This window comes from Dermochelys coriacea, chromosome 10 (assembly GCF_009764565.3).
Source record: "Dermochelys coriacea isolate rDerCor1 chromosome 10, rDerCor1.pri.v4, whole genome shotgun sequence".
Classification (NCBI taxonomy): Eukaryota; Metazoa; Chordata; order Testudines; family Dermochelyidae; genus Dermochelys; species Dermochelys coriacea.
In genome coordinates, this window is record NC_050077.1 from 16,589,549 (window position 1) to 16,606,604 (window position 17,056).

General features: G+C 40.8%; 1 protein-coding gene across 4 annotated transcripts in view; it reads right to left on the reverse strand.

Annotated features, from left to right (window-relative positions):
* Nucleotides 1-16,612, reverse strand: part of LOC119862706 (putative short-chain dehydrogenase/reductase family 42E member 2) — a 35,714-nt gene extending 19,102 nt beyond the window's left edge. For 2 of the 4 annotated variants that reach the window (XM_038419884.2, XM_038419879.2), the window contains exons 1-5: nucleotides 16,022-16,147; nucleotides 7,927-8,217; nucleotides 6,566-6,661; nucleotides 3,356-3,416; nucleotides 1,312-1,430 (exon numbers count right to left, since the gene is read on the reverse strand). In XM_038419884.2, coding sequence (XP_038275812.1) covers nucleotides 1,312-1,430; nucleotides 3,356-3,416; nucleotides 6,566-6,661; nucleotides 7,927-8,160 — 510 coding nt within the window. In that variant the 5' untranslated portion in view covers nucleotides 8,161-8,217; nucleotides 16,022-16,147. Of the gene's footprint in view, nucleotides 1-1,311; nucleotides 1,431-3,355; nucleotides 3,417-6,565; nucleotides 6,662-7,926; nucleotides 8,218-13,825; nucleotides 14,124-16,021 lie in introns of those variants that run through there. The other 2 variants (XM_043493817.1, XM_038419880.2) reach the window with 2 other exon arrangements.
* Nucleotides 16,613-17,056: the final 444 nt, after the last annotated feature.

Consider the following 17,056-nt stretch of genomic DNA (forward strand, 5'->3'; position numbering starts at 1 on the left):
TGTGTCCAGAAATGTCTGTCTTAGTTAGTACATAGCAAGTTCATATAGAGTCTGACACCCATTTAGTCTCTGAGGGTATTGGTTGTCCTCTCACTGGTTCCACAAGTGCACCACATAGTTTAGGTGGGGCTCAAATTGATCTAGTATTGTCTATATCAAAGGACAATGTTCTTACTGAAATCCAATGTGTTTGAAGTTTTGCTTTGGCTGATTGAAAGTTCGAGGCTGGAAATTCGGGTGAAGCCTGGGAATGAGTTTGTTTCTAAGGAGAGCCTGGCATAAGGGCCTGAAGAGGCATCACATGCCCATCATTTATGGGCTTTGCGGTGTCACAAGATGGACAAATCTTGAATCCTGGAGACTTTGGCCATTTGGGGCCTTTTTACAGAGGGATGTAGCCCTTGGAAGAGAGGGGCGGTGGCAAGGAAACCTATTAATGCCCCAAGCAGCTAGATTGGTGAAATACATGAAAAATTTTTGAACCAATGGGTTAACTAAAATTTATCGAAGTTAATCTAGGTAACTAACAATAACTAATCTTTCTGTAGGTGAAGAGATGCAGGCTCTGTGCGGTTGTCTCATAGCCACGGGTGCTAAGAAGGAACTGAGAGGCAGTTGAGGCTGCCCTATCTCTTATACCCCTTGGTTGCAATGGTTACGGTGCTCCCAGGGCTCAGGCACAGCCCCAGTGGACACGTCTTATTCAAGAAGAATCTGACCTTGCAGCCATGGGGTGCATGATCACCACTAAGAGTGGTATCTGCATAAACAAACAGTCAAAGAAGAAGAGGTGACTCCTAAACACATGAGGTGTTCTGAGGACAGGGAAGAGCAGAGAGCAGTGGGAGTGGCTAAGGCACAAGGGGCTCCAGATGATAAACATTCCCTCAGAGACAATAGCAAATTGGATGAAATTAGAACAGCCCCCAGACTACTCTAACTTATACTTGGGCTGGGTAGAGAACCAGGGAGCCAAAAGACTCCTTGACAGCCCCCTGCAATAAAGAATCTTCCCATTATTTTCAAATTCCAATTTTTTAGTTTGTTTATTCTTGCAAGATCCCAAATGTGCTTATTTCTGGATAAGGACTGAATTACTGATCACAGGCCACTCTTAGAATAATCTCACAGCGTTTAAGTCAGAGCTATGGCAGCAATAGTTACCTCTACCCAAAGAGGGACTGATACTAATAATTTAAATAAATGCCCTCTGTAGAAGCCTACTTTGGAACACAAATACAGTTTCATAAAGTTGGACAGCAGTGCTTTGCTACTGAACATGCTGATGAGGTCTGTTGCAAAGTAAAATACCTTTTCTAGTGGAAAATATGGTACAGTTTCCTCATCTCCTTCTTCAATGGGATTCCCTCCAAACACCACATTCACCGTACTAGTATATATCAGCCTTGGGATATTTCTTTGTTTGCAAACTACAATAATATACAAAATGCATTATTTTAAGAAAAGGGGAAGAATATGAAAATCCACATGAACTGGCATCAAACATTTTCTTGTTAAAGGCAACTACTGCAAACATAAAAAAGGGCTGTCTTTCAGTTTTAGCATTATTTTTAAATTAACATAATACCTTTCATTCATATAGAAGTTTTATCCTTCAAAAGATCTATTAGTTAGTGTCTATACAACAGTTTGAAAATGGAAAGAGCTATATGAATGCTATTGTTATTACCAAGTGCTTTACAAACTACATACATGCAATAATCACATCACCACAGAATTGCAGTCACTAGTTGGTGAGGGGTCGTTACTTGTGTGAGTACACTTTGATGGAAATAAAAAGCCCTGCTGTATTTCAGTAACATCACATTAAATGTTTTTACTGTGTATGATTGAGTTAGAAAAGGGGATCAATAGGCACATGCATGTGATCATATGGAATTATAAATGATTGCATCATCTTTTCTAATGGACTGTAGCTCTCCCTGCTGAAGTCACTTTAGCCCATGCTTGAGCAGTAGGCAGCTGTGCTAGTAGTGCTGCTACTTCTAGCACATCTGGCCTGTACCCCTGCCACCTCCTTGCTTATTTGTACACACCTCCATTAGGTTATCTCCATTTTCATCTTGTGAGAACTTAAGTCTGATAGGAAACAGAGATGTCTTCCCAAATGTCTCAGTGGAGAAAAGTTTCCCCCACCGTCATCCCAGGGATTGAGGAAAAAAGGTGGAGGCAGCCTTCCAAGTGTTATGAAGGAGAACAAAGTGCTCCTCAACCTTCCTTTTCCAAAGTGCAATGGAGGAAAATTCCTCCAAAAATATGAGAGCGAAAAACAAAACAAAACAAAAAATCTTTGGTCAAATGGGATTCAAATCCACCATCCCTAATATTACAGCTGACTCTAGTCCCTTGTGCCAGTGTTCTGGCTGGGTTTGAGGTTTCCATACTCCATTTTTGTATACAAGAAATCTTATGCAGACCCATGCATGGGTACACTAGGTAGTGTGTGGGGAAGGAACAGCCAGAAGCATGGTCCAACTGTGTTAGGAATAGCACCACTGTTTGGCTGCCCACAGGCTGTGGTGACAACAGCAGGGAGAGCAGCTGTCATAATAGTGACTGAGAAAATACTTGTAGTTGCAAATACATGGGGGCAAATTCTGCCTTTTGGCAATGTGTACTCTTGATAAACGACAGGCACATGGGAAATCTCAGCGTGTATGTTTCCCCTGCAATTCTTGTTCCATTATAAACCTGTGGAGACGTGTCTCTGCAAATTCTGTGGCTCTAGAGATAGTTTCTGGTTGGGGCTAAAAAGGGAAATATTTCAATGGATATGTTCCTTGATTCATTCTTGGCTTTGCTTACCACTTCACTTAAGCTGTTTTTGCTCCAGGAAGACATAATCTGCCGTGAAAGAGGGGGACTGCGCATGGGCATATAGGCAACACAAAAGTGGGTACAAATTAATCTTGCTTTTGCCTTTGCTGTGAGGGCAAAAGCAGAAATAATTTTGATATGTACAATACAGTATAAAAAGCATTATCATCAGAAACTGAACTGTTGTCATTCTCCTGAAATTGTTGCTAAAAGGACAAAATATAATGGAAAAAGCCAGGATTTCATTCCAGATATCCTACTCGCAGGCCAGTGCAAAAAACAAAATTTTCCACATAAAATGTAGTAAGAAATACTTTAAATATATCATAATTATGTTACTTTAGGGCTTCATTCTGCCACCCTTACTCACTCTGAGTTGTGCCTTACTCTGTGAATAAGGATGGAAGAGTTGGTCTTTGTCAAATCAATCACTAAAAACCTGAAGCGAATGGGAATCTTTCCACTGACTTCAGTGGGCTTTGGATCAGGCCCCAAGAAGGAAAATCTAGGTACATACCATCAATGACTACTTTTGTTCCATTGACATTTATGGATTCAATCTGTTCTTTCTTTTGTAGCTAAAAATAGAGAAGTTGTACAGTATCCAATTAATTTAACACTTTAAATTCACCACACAGCTTTGTAATTCCCCAAAACAAATGCAGTTATATCTACTTTGCTACTTATTTTATTGTTTTATTTTCTTGCAAACCTCACTTCTATTTTGTGTGTCAGTTTCATGTAAGTAAAGTTTAAATTAAAAAAAAAAAAAAAAAAAAAGGAGATGGGGTGGGAAACAGATCCCAAGGCCTCAATTATCTGTTCTGCCCAAGGTATGACTGGCATAGAAATGAGAGCTGGAAGGTAGATATATACACCTGTGTGCTTTCCCCTATTCTAGGGCCTGGCCATGGCCCTGTCCTGTCCTCCCCCATCCACTCTGCCCAATAAATTAGAAGCCTCAGGGTTGCTTTAATTAATCTTTAGTACAACATTCTGATTATTTTGGGCTCTGTACGAGGTTAATGATTTGGTGCTTAGTATTTAATAAATGCCCCCTCATTCCCTAATTAGATTCATAGATACTAAGGTCAGAAGGGACCATTCTGATCATCTAGTCTGACCTCCTGCACAGCGCAGGCCACAGAATCTCACCCACCCACTCCTACAAAAAACCTCACCTATATCTGAGCTATTGAAGTCCTCAAATCATGGTTTAAAGACTTCAAGGAGCAGAGAAGCCTCCCTCAAGTGACCCGTATCCCATGCTACAGAGGAAGGCAAAAAACCTCCAGGACCTCTCCAATCTGCCCTGGAGGAAAATTCCTTCCGGACCCCAAATATGGCGATCAGCTAAACCCTGAGCATATGGGCAAGATTCACCAGCCAGATACTACAGAAAATTCTTTCCTGGGTAACTCAGATCCCATCCATCTAATATCCCATCTCAGGGGATTTGGCCTATTTACCCTGAATATTTAAAGATCAATTACTTACCAAAATCACATTATCCCATCATACCATCTCCTCCATAAACTTATTGAGTAGAATCTTAAAACCAGATAGATCTTTTGCCCCCACTGCTTCCCTTGGAGGCTATTCCAAAACTTCACTCCTCTGATGGTTAAAAACCTTCGTCTGATTTCAAGTCTAAACTTCCTGGTGGCCAGTTTATACCCATTTGTTCTTGTGTCCACATTGGTGCTGAGCTTAAATAATTCCTCTCCTTCTCCTATATTTATCCCTCTGATATATTTATAGAGAGCAATCATATCTCCCCTCAACCTTCTTTTAGTTAGGCTAAACAAGCCAAGCTCCTTAAGTCTCCTTTCATAAGACAAGTTTTCCATTCCTCGGATCATCCTAGTAGCCCTTCTCTGTACCTGCTCCAGTTTGAATTCATCCTTTTTAAACATGGAAGACCAGAACTGCACCCAGTATTCTAGGTGAGGTCTCACCAGTGCCTTGTATAATGGTACTAAAACCTTCTTATCCCTACTGGAAATGCCTCTCCTGATGCATCCCAAAACCGCATTAGCTTTTTTCACAGCCATATCACATTGGCAGCTCATAGTCATCCTATGATCAACCAATACTCCAAGGTCCTTCTCCTCTTCCGTTACTTCTAATTGAAGCGTCCCCAACTTATAACTAAAATTCTTGTTATTAATCCCTAAATGCATAACCTTACACTTCTCACTATTAAATTTCATCTTATTACTATTACTCCAGTTTACAAGGTCATCCAGATCCTCCTGTATAATATCTCGATCCTTCTCTGAATTGGCAATGCTTCCCAGCTTTGTATCATCTTCCAACTTTATTAGCACACTCCCACTTTTTGTGTCAAGGTCAGTAATAAAAAGATTAAATAAGATTGGTCCCAAAACCGATCCCTGAGGAACTCCACTGGTAACCTCCCCCAACCTGACAGTTCTCCTTTCAGTAGGACCCATTGGAGTCTCCCCTTTAGCCAATTCCTTATCCACCTTTCGATGTTCATATTGATCGCCATCTTCTCCAATTTAACTAATAATTCCCCATGTGGCACGGTATCAAATGCCTTACTGAAATCTACGTAAATTAGATCCACTGCGTTTCCTTTATCTAAAAAATCTGTTACTTTTTCAAAAAAGGAGATCAGGTTGGTTTTGTACGATCTACCTTTTGTAAAACCATGTTGTATTTTGTCCCATTTACCATTGACTTCAATGTCCTTAACTAATTTCTCCTTCAAAATTTTTTCTAGGACCTTGCATACTACAGATGTCAAACTAACTGGCCTGTAGTTACCCGGATCACTTTTTTTTCCTTTCTTAAAAATAGGAACTATATTAGCAATTCTCCAATCATTCGGTACTACTCCTGAGTTTACAGATTCATTAAAAATTCTTGCTAATGGGCTTGCAATGTCAGGTGCCAATTCCTTTAATATTCTTGGATGAAGATTATCTGGGCCCCCCGATTTAGTCCCATTAAGCTGTTTGAGTTTCGCTTCTACCTCAGATATGGTAATATCTACCTCCATATCCTCATTCCCATTTGTCATGCTACCATTATCCCTAAGATCCTCTTTAGCCTTATTAAAGACTGAGGCAAAGTATTTGTTTAGATATTGGGCCATGCCTAGATTATCTTTAACCTCCACTCCATCCTCAGTGTTTAGCGGCCCCACTTCTTTCTTAGTTTTCTTCTTATTTATATGGCTATAGAACCTTTTACTATTGGTTTTAATTCCCTTTGCAAGGTCCAACTCTACTCGACTTTTAGCCTGTCTCACTTTATCTGTACATGTTCTGACCTCAATAAGGTAGCTTTCCTTGCTGATCCCTCCCATCTTCCACTCCCTGTATGCTTTCTGCTTCTTCTTAATCACCTCTCTAAGATGCTTGCTCATCCAGCTTGGTCTACAACTCCTTCCTATGAATTTTTTCCCCTTTCTTGGGGAAAAAAGATTATTTAACCTTTATAAATAATTTGGCTTACACTTTAAACTAATTTAATTGAATCACATTCATCAGAAGCTTAAATTACTTGTAGCTATGGGCTCAACATTTGTTTTCCACAAACATTTAAATGAATAAAATTTCACAAGTATAAATGTTTTAATAAATATAAAAAAAGTTTGTGAATATTTTTTTCCTATCATTTACCCAGCTTTATGAGAACAATACACTTCTACTTTTAAAGGTTCCAGAGAGAAAAACAATAAGAAAATTGTACTCACTTGGTCCAGACCTGACATTCCATAAGAAGCTGCATGAAAAACAAGGTCTACCCCTCCACAAGCCTGGAATACTGCTTTACAATCCCTCACATCACCCTTTGATAAATCAGAAAACAATAGATTTGGCCAAAAAGGTGTCATTTATAATTTTTTATATAACTAATAATTATCGTTAAGAAAAATCTAAAAGTAATTCTGCTGCCATTCACACAATTGCTTTGCTAACTAATATGCAATAGGCTTTTACAAAACTGTGCAGAAAAGTCCCTGATAGAGTATTTCATTAGGGACAATAAACATCTATATACTATGGTTTGGTTGAATGGTACTATGTTTTTCACATCTGGTCCTGTAGCCCTTATGATGGCAAAACTAGCTTGACTTGAATTTGAGTAACATGTGTCTAAGAGCTGCAGGATCAGGGACCAATTCTAATAAGTCTGAGAAGGAAGGTTCAGTGATTTGCAGTGTTGCCACCCTGAGATAAGAGTGTTAAATTTTACCATACTCATAATAGATCAGACATCAAATCTTAGCTTTGCAGTTTATTAAAAACATACAAAATCTGGTCTCCAACAGGTTATTTTAAACATGTTTCTGTTAGACGTTTGCTATTTAATTGACATCAATGCTAGTTCCTTGCAAAGTTTTAGGATAGATCAGATCCCTCTAGATGGATATAAAAACAAAATATGAAGGTTCTATGGCTGGGTGGTGAGATTTCAACATCAGATGCGACTCAGATTACTATCATAGAGCTAATAAAATAATGTATCTTGCACCTCAAGTTGTCAACACATTTCACAAATATGATTTTTGTTAAGCTTCACAATGCCCCAGGAGTCAGATAAATAATATTAGATCTAGCCAGTTTATAGTTTAAGCGTAGGCACAATAGTGGTGAAGTAAATTGCGCAAGATCACACGGCAATTCCAGTGCCAGGAATAGACCATCCAGGCATTCCAACTTCTAACCTGCTACTCTAACCACTAGATGAGAGCGTCACCCTTCCGTGATTAGTTCATAGATAGACTAATATACACACACACACACACACACACACACACACACACACTGCAATCTTTTTTTTTTAATTAAAATGTGGGAAAAATTGTTTAGTGGATTCTGACAGCCCGATCCTCAGATGGTGTAAACTAGCCATGCTCCATTAATTTTGATGGAACTACACTGATTTACACCAGCTGAAAATCTTGCACATACTTTCTAATGAGGTCTTTGACATGACTTATGACAGTTCTGTGTTCCATGAAAACTGCTGAGATGACAACTTGCTGTTGTACACAAAAGAGTAGAACAATTCATTTAATTTGATTGTTGTTAAAATGTAATTTTACCATACCTGGAAATACATGGCTCCATTAGGAACTTCCCATTTAGGCTTTTGTATATCAAAAAGAACAACAGTGATTCCTAATTTGGTGAGAGCACACCCCAGGTTGTATCCAAAGTACCCTCCACCTCCGGTCACCAATGCCTTTGTGCTTGTAAGATGTGGTCCAGCTTGTCCATTCAGTCTGCAGTCAGATGATTGGTTCCAGTGGGGCAGTACCCCATCAGCACTGATTTGTATCATGTCTACAGATTGAGAGCGAGTGAAGGAACCGGTTCTTGAGCTTCTGACAGCTCATCACTGGAAGAAATGAGAAAATATGAAGAGAAAATGTGCTGATATTATAGAGACAAAACTGAAAACAACCCACACTCCTAAAGTAAAATTAGGAAAAAGAAAATAGTCTCCTTGCCCCCTAAAGGGGAACTATCGTGATTTGTATGTTGTGAAAATAAGCTACCTTATAACCAGTGATGAGCTGTCAGAAGCTCAAGAACCGGTTCCTTCACTCACTCTGGGTCTTCAGCGGCACGTCGTTCAGTTCCTCCGGGTCTTCGGTGGCACTGAAGGACCTGCTGCCGAAATGCCGCCAAAGACCCGGAGCGAATGAAGGACCCGTCGCCAAAGTCTCAGAATGCCACCGGATCAGTAAAAATTCACATGGGAGCCTCCCCAGCTGAGAGCTCAGGCGGGATGGACAGGACGGTCCTGCGGGCCACATCCTGTCTGTCCTGCCTGAGCTTCCCCACCCCTTTAACAACCGGTTCTAAACCGTCTTCAAAATTTAACAACCGGTTCACACAAACCAGTGCAAATCGGCTCCAGCTCACCACTGCTTATAACTTACAGGGTAAAACTCTTTCTTTTCCCTTTGTCTGCCACAAGGACAGACTGAAAGCTGGGTCGTTATATCATGCCAGGTGATCCCTGTTAGGCCAGGTCTACACTACACTATTATCAGTATAACCACCTCTCTCAGAGGTGTGAAAAATCCATATCCCTGAGTACTATAGTTATGCCTACCGGGCTCCATGTGTAGACAGCGCTATGTCAATGGGAAAACTTCTCCCGCTGACATAGCTACCGCTTCTCAGGGAGCTGGATTAACTGCACCGATGGGAGAAGCTTTCGGGTCGGCATAGGAGTGTCTTCACTTAAGCACTACAGCAGTACAGCTGCATTGGTGCAGCATTTTAAGTGTAGACCTGCCCTTAGTTTCAAACCTACCACATATTCCAAACAACCTGGTTTCAGGGCAACAGGTTGTTTCTTTATAATTTCAGTGAAATCTTGTTATGGGTTGAATTAAAACCTCTTTAAACTGATGTGTGAATAAGTCTCCCATTTAAGAGCCAAACAACTCTGTAGCTCAAAAGCTTGTCTCTCTCATCAACAGAAGTTGATCCAATAAAAGATATTGCCTCATCTTCTTTGTCTCTCCCATTTAAGTTAGCTGAAAGAGACAGATAAGGGGGCCACCCCTAAAACAAAGCCTAATAGAGTCTGCTTAGAAAGTAGCCCTATCATGTGGGGTTTGACTGGGTATGGTGATCAGGTGTAGGGGGAGAGACCTTCCAGAAGAACCTGAGAACAGACAAGAAAATAAAGCAGGAACCTGTAAGCACATTGTGACCCTAGCAAAAACTAGAGAGAGCGCTTTTGGAACTGGTGTTGGCGAAAGAGGTTTGGAACTGCTAAGGAACTGCTCCCTTTGTTCTTGTTCCTTCTGTGTTCAGAGACACAAGATTTTGTATGTTCTTTGTAAATAAATAAGATTGTATCAAAGAACTATCTGATTATCACTAGCTTCTACTCCAAACCGGAACATCCCCAGGGCCCCAAACTTTAACTAGCCGCAACTGATCACAAGCTAAATAGGAGTCAACAGTGTAACACTGTTGCAAAAATAAAGCAAAACATCATTCTGGGATGTATTAAGCAGGAGCGCTGTAAGCAAGATATGAGAAGTAATTCTTCCATCTACTCTGTGCTGATACAGCCTCAACTGGAGTATTGTGTCCATTTCTGGGCGCCACAATTCAGGAAATATTGACAAATTGAGAAAGTCCAGAGAAGAGCAATCAAAATGATTAAAGGTCTAGAAAACATGACCTATGAGGAAAGATTGAAACACTGAGTTTGTTTAGTCTGAAGAAGAGAAGACTGAGGGGGGACGATAACAGTTTTCAAGTACATAAAATGTTGTTACAAAACAGGAGGGAGAAAAATTGGCCTAGTTAACCTCTTAGGCTAGGACAAGAGGCAATGGTCTTCCATTGCAGCAAGGGTGGTTTAGGTTGGACATTAGAAAAAACTTCCTAACTGTCAGGGTAATTAAGCACTGGAATAAATTGTCTAGGAAGATTGTGGAATCTCATCACTGGAGGTTTGTAAGAACAGGTTAGACATACATCTGTCAGGCATGGTCTAGTTATAACTTAGTCCTACCTTGAGTGCAGGGGACTAGACTAGACGACCTATTGAGGTCCCTTCCAGTCTTACCCTTGGAAAATCAACTGGCAAAACAGACACCCTGGAATGTAGTGCCTCCTCACAACACTCCAGTAAACGCTTTCTGGTCATAGAGAGATAAAACTTGGAATTTAAAGATGAAATATTGTATAAAGATGGGAGGTATCAGCTGGTTGTACTAAATACAGTGAAAATGGGTGTGTGGGTGGGGGAAAAATGAGGTTAAGTCATGATCTTAAAACTGCTGGACATAAATACTCCCACATCTTGAATGCTGCGTGTTGATCTGGTCACCCAATCTCAAAAAAGATATATTAGAATTGCAAAAGGTTTAGAGAGGGGCAACAAAAATGATGAGGGGTTTGGAACAGCTTCCATACGAAGAGAGAATAAAATGACTGGGATTGTTCAGCTTGGAAAAGAGATGACTAAGGAGGGATATGATGGAGGTCTATAAAATAATGAATGGTGTGGAGAAAGTGAATAAGAAAATGTTATTTACTCCTTCACATGACACAAGAACTAGGGGGTCACCCAATGACATTAGTAGGCAGCAGGTTTAAAACAAACAAAAGGAAATACTTCTTTGCACAATGCAGTCAACCTGTGGCACTTGTTGCCAGGGGATGTTGTGAAGGTCAAAAAAGAAATTAGTGGGGGATAGATCCATCAATGGCTATTAGCCAGGATGAGCATGGATGGAACACTATGTTCTGTTCTGTTCATTCCCTGTGCGGCACCTGGCATTGGACACTGTCGGAAGACAGGATACTGGGCTAGATGGACCTTTGGTGTGGCCCAGTATGGATGTTCTTAATGACCAGCATATCCCATTCCTTTTGATGGCTTATAAACAGCAGTCAGTGAGTACAAAGTGTAACTCAGTGCTCCTTGTGTTTGGGCATGAGCTAGGGACCACAGCAACCTCTTGGTTGGAGTTCCTGAAAAGGGACAAAGGGACTTGGACTATGTAGAAACCCTACAACCCAAAATTGAAAGAGTTCACACATTTGCTAGGAAAAAATTGAGGATAGACTCTGATAAAATGAAAAGACGCTATGATGCAAGGTCAAATGGGGAATTTTTTAAAAGAGGGGATCTGGTCTTCTTCCATAATGCTATTAGAAAGAAGGGTAGGAGCCATAAACTTAATAAACCTTGGGAGGGACTTTTCACAGGTCCACTAGGCCTAATCTATGCCCCAGCCTGTAACTGGTCTCTTGGGAGTAGCCCCTTTAATGTGCCAGACTCCAAGGACCCACACAGTTCCACAGGGACAGGCCCTTAGCCTCCAGAACTGGGCCTTCAGCACTAGTGATCCCTGTCTCTCTGTGTGGCTCTCTGAAGCAAATCCAGATCCAGCCAAACTCCTGTGGGAGCCTTGTACTGTACCCTTCAGGGTGCAACGCTCTGAGTGAACATTTACAGTTACTCAGACAGCTTTTTCAAAAGAAGATGCAACTAATAAAGTGTTCTGGCATACAGAATCTGAAAGCCTTTATGTTAGCAAAGTGAGGCAGAAGTTCATCCAGGCCAAGTCAATACCATCAGCCAAGCTGTGATGGACTCCATCCTTGACTCTATCTCCCTGTCCCCTATTGTGAACCTCCCAGTCTGTCCTGATCAAAGCTACAGCTTCTTTCAGAGCCCATACTTTATTTCCTGTTAGACATGTCTATTGGTTGTTTCCAGGCAGGGCCACACTGAGTTCCCAAGCACTTCCAGCACTTCCCACTGTTGAGAGATGATTCATGAGTCATTGGAGCTTGCATTGTTTCTCAGGACCCCTTGTTGATCTGGGTCCATTTCAACCAATTACAATTAACAATTCTTAACAATTCTGTTCATTCTGCCCAGACAGAGAGGTGACACACAAGCCTATTTCTCTTAGGGCTTGTCTACACTTGAAACTTCTCCCTTTGCCATAGTAATTCACCTTCTGAAGAAGCAGTAGCTAAGTCAACAGAAGAATTCTTCTGTTGACCTAGTGCTGTCTACACAGGGACTTAGGCTGGCTTAACTATTTTGCTCAGATGGTTTTCACACCCCTAAGTGACATAACTGGGTTGATCTAATTCTCTTCTGTAGACCATCCCTAAGTCTGGCCTGAAAGCAAACTTAATCCTCCCTCCCACCCCCCCGCCAAATATGGGGGAAAACAGACAATACTAGGTGGAGGAAGAGTAGAATCCCTAAGCTGGATAAACCTTGGGAGGAACCTTATACAATAGTAAAAAACAAACAAAGAAGTGCACAGGATACAGCTGTTTTGTCATAGGACAAAATGTTATCCATAAGGACCAAGTAAGGTGATATCAGCAGAGGAGGGATTTCAGTATGGCTGCCCTCCAAATCTGAGCATGTGACTGTGGATACTGATGCTGGGAAAGTTGTGACAGTAACCAGTCCCTCACTTGACCAGAATGGACAGGAACTGTCACAGCCAACAAGTTCCACAGAAACAATAGGCATGCCTCAGGAGAACAATGAAAGGAAAGCCAGGGAGAGAAAACCCCCAAAGAATAATTTTTTTTATGTTGATAGTGTGAAACTATCCTGAGAGAAAGACACTATACATATGTAAATAGTTAAGTTTGTATCAGCTGTAATTTGTTAAATTATTTATTTTCTTTCTATTTGGGATGGGTTATCATGTTTCACCACTTTAGGCCTCATCAGGATGATTGACAAAGCTGAGGTTTGAGGTGGTGTTATGAGCTAAAACCTCTTTAAGCTGATGGGTGAATGAGTCCTCCATTTAAGTCAGTTGTAAGAAACAGTTAAGTTGTCACACATCAAACAAAGCTTAATAGAGTGAGCCCAGAAGCTAGCACCAGGTGGGTGGGTATTCAACTGGGTATTGTGAACAGGTTTTGTGTGTGTGTGTGTGTGAGAGAGAGAGAGAGAGACTGGTTACCCCCAGGGTGCCACCTGGAACTGGGGTACCACTGAGCTCCCCTGAGTCATCAGCTTGGGCTCCCTTTATACTGTACTGCTGTGACCAGCCTGCCAAGCCCTCTCTCAGGCTTCAGCACACATACAGGTAGAGACACACCCAGCTGCAGTACATACAGATGGTGTGATCAGCTCTGCATGGGGAGGCTACAGCTAAGGAACTGCCCAGCTGCTCAAGTGCAGCCACCGCCCTCACGGAGTGGAAACCCAAAATTATACCATCTTGCACTGCACAGAGATCTGTACAGCGTAAGCTCATGAAATTCGCCCCCTCCCTCAATGTGGAGAGGAAATATACAGCAGCTTTTTGCCCTAAGTTATGACTCCCACACACTGGTTTGTGATAAAGCAAAAACAAAAAACTAACTAAGCAATTATAAGGGATAACAAACAGAGCAAAGCAGTTTACCTAGCAAATAAACAAAAATGTAATCTAAGCTTAATATACTAAAGGGATTGGATATAAATAGCAAATTCTCACCCTAACTGTTGATTCAAGCAGGCTGCAGGCTCTTAAGGGGCAAACTACACTTGCTTGCTGCTTAAAATCCCAAGGTGTTCCTTTCACAGGCTAAAATTCCCTTTCAGCTTGGGTCCAGCACTTCTCACTTCAGTCCTTGTTCCTTAGGTGTTTTCAGGAGACATTTTGGGTGAGAAGTCATTGAAGAACCTCGATGATGTCACTCCTCTGCCTTAAATAGCTTTTGCATATGGTGGGAGCCCTTTGTCTCTAAGCTTCATTCCCACACCAGTCAGTGGAAAAAAACATTGGTATTTCAAGATGGAGTCCAGTCCAGGTAAACCAGTCACATTGCCCCTATAGTGCCACAGCAGCCATTGCTCAGAGGCCAGTTGTAGCATCTTCAGGAAGACGCCCTGATGGGAGATTAACTTCTAAGACCCATTATTTTCTCCTAATGGCCCTGTAACCTGAATGGCTCTTCCCAGCCAACCATCTAGACTGACAATCTTTTGCCTAGTGGGCATTCCCCAGGTGTAAACACATTTGGGATACAGATACAAAAATGATACATGCATAGGAATAGGATAATCATATTCAGTAAATCATAACCTTTCCAATGATCTCACATGACCTTGATTATGTCATAATCATATCATCATAATAATACTGTGAAGAGTATGGAGTAGTGTCACAGTGCATAGGAGAGAACACACAGAAACTAAGAACAGGGAGAGGCAAAAAAGCCAAGCAGGAGCCTGTAAGCACTGCGTGACCCTGGAAAAAGTTTGAGTGTGCTTTTGGGTTTGATGTTGGCTAAAGACATTTGGTAAGCTCAGAAATTGCTCCTTTCATTCTTGGTTCCTTCTGCGTTCAGAGACACAGGGTTTTGTACATTCATTGTAAATAAATAAGATTGGTCCAAACAAATACCTGACTGCCACCAATTTCTACTCCCAGCTGGAACATCCTCAGGGCCCCAAACTCTGACTAGCTGCTTGGATCAAAAGGGGCAACAGTTCCCCAAGGAACTGGAGAGTTGCTTAAGAAACTTCCTTTCACAAGCAGGATATTACATAAAATCTCTTTTTAAAACCACTTTTGGCACCAGTGCATTCATCACCATCAGATAGTGTTAAAATGCAGTGAGCATTTTCTAAGTGCTATATGGAGATCCCAGTCAGAAATTTGTTTTCATTATCGATTACATCACTCTTCCTGTTTCTCTCAATTTGTAGAGGTTATTTTGAGAGATTCACTCAAAACTGGTATATGATCAATGTAATTATGGTTAGGGTTACGTCTAACTAGGTCCAAATACAGTGGGTTCATCTTTAGCTTCCCCACTGCAATCCTGATCACAAAAGATGCAGAAAAGCTATAAAAGCTATAAAAGACTTGTTAGTCTCTAAGGTGCCACAAGTACTCCTTTTCTTTTTAGAAAAGCTATAAAGTACCTTACTACATAAAAGGAGTACTTGTGGCACCTTCGAGACTAACAAATTTATTTGAGCATAAGCTTTTGTGAGCTACAGCTCACTTCATCGGATGCATTCAGTGGAAATACAGTGGGGAGATTTATATACACAGAGAACATGAAACAACGGGTGTTCACTCTCCTTACAGTGGTAAGGTATGGTATCACTTAAGAAATAACCACCACCCTATACCGGAAACTTACTGACCGCTATTGGCAATTCTTCAATAAAAAAAAAACCTTTAAAACCAGACTCCAACGAGAGACTGCTGAACTGGAATTAATTTGCAAACTGGATACAATTAACTGAGGCTTGAATAGAGACTGGGAGTGGATGAGTCATTACACAAAGTAAAACTATTTCCCCATGTTTATTTCCCCCTCACCCACCCCCCACTGTTCTTCAGACGTTCTTGTCAACTGCTGGAAATGGCCCACCTTGATTATCACTACAAAAGGTTTTCTCCTCCCCCACCCCACTCTCCTGCTGGTAATAGCTCATTTTAAGTGATCACTCTCCTTACAGTGTGTATGGTAACACCCATTGTTTCATGTTCTCTGTGTATATAAATCTCCCCACTGTATTTTCCACAGAATGCATCCGATGAAGTGAGCTGTAGCTCACAAAAGCTTATGCTCAAATAAATTTGTTAGTCTCTAAGGTGCCACAAGTACTCCTTTTCTTTTTGTGAATACAGACTAACACGGCTGCTATTCTGATACCTGTCATTACTACTTACAGTTAGCAGTTGTTCCACTTCTTCCTTGTAAATGCAAGGGTGAAAACTCTCTTCTGTGGAAGTTTATTAGCACCAAGCTAGCAGGAATCATTAGAACAGCATGTTGATGTTCCCAAATGTGCTCAGGTTCTTTATATTGCCCCATAATTTCAAGAGAGAGAAATGCTTTAACCTGTAGTTGGAATCTGGCTGGAGGCCAGGCCAGGGCAGGGCTCATTTCATTCCCCTCCGCTCCCCAGAAGCAGCCTGTCAGCCTTCTTTCTGTCAGCCTCTTCTAAACAGGGACAGGTCTCACTGAATCAAGGTCTTAGGTTTTACTGTTGAGATCAACAGGCAGCATGAATATAACATTTATTATTTATATTGCAATTCTACATATAAATGGTACAAGCAAAGCTACATCTCTGTATTTTGAATGCAGCAGAATTATGAACAATAAAATATAGGGATTTTAAATTCCCTTTTGAAAAACACATAGGAAAGTCTCATTTAAAAAAAGTGAGAAAAAGTATTTTAAAATGAATCCTTCATAGAATATATCTTCCTCTCAGCTGAATGAGACTTTTTTGGTTTCATCTAATCTAACACACAGACTAGCTGAAGTATTTTCCCAGGGGACTTAGATTTGCAGCACTGTTTTGCATGTAGTTAATACACAGTGAAGAATGAATGAAAAATTCCTGGAACTGGCAGTAGCTAGTTTAAAAAAAAAAAAATAAAGTCTTCAGATCTTTATAGATCAACATTTGTTGCTGTAAATGCCTTAACACTTTCGTCTTGACTTATACAGTCTCAAACCCTAATACTGCAAATATTTACAAAGGTGCTTAAATTTAAGCACACAGGTTGTCTTATTGATTAAATTAATGCATGTGCTTAAGTATTTGCAGGATTGGGGCCTTTGTGCACATAGAATCAATGAAGTGCAGCAGCAGACTGCTGCATGGAACACGGGGAAAAGGCGATATTCTTAAACTAAGACCACATGCTTTTACATTAGGACTTGATTAAGTGATTGTATAAGAGCTTTTTTCA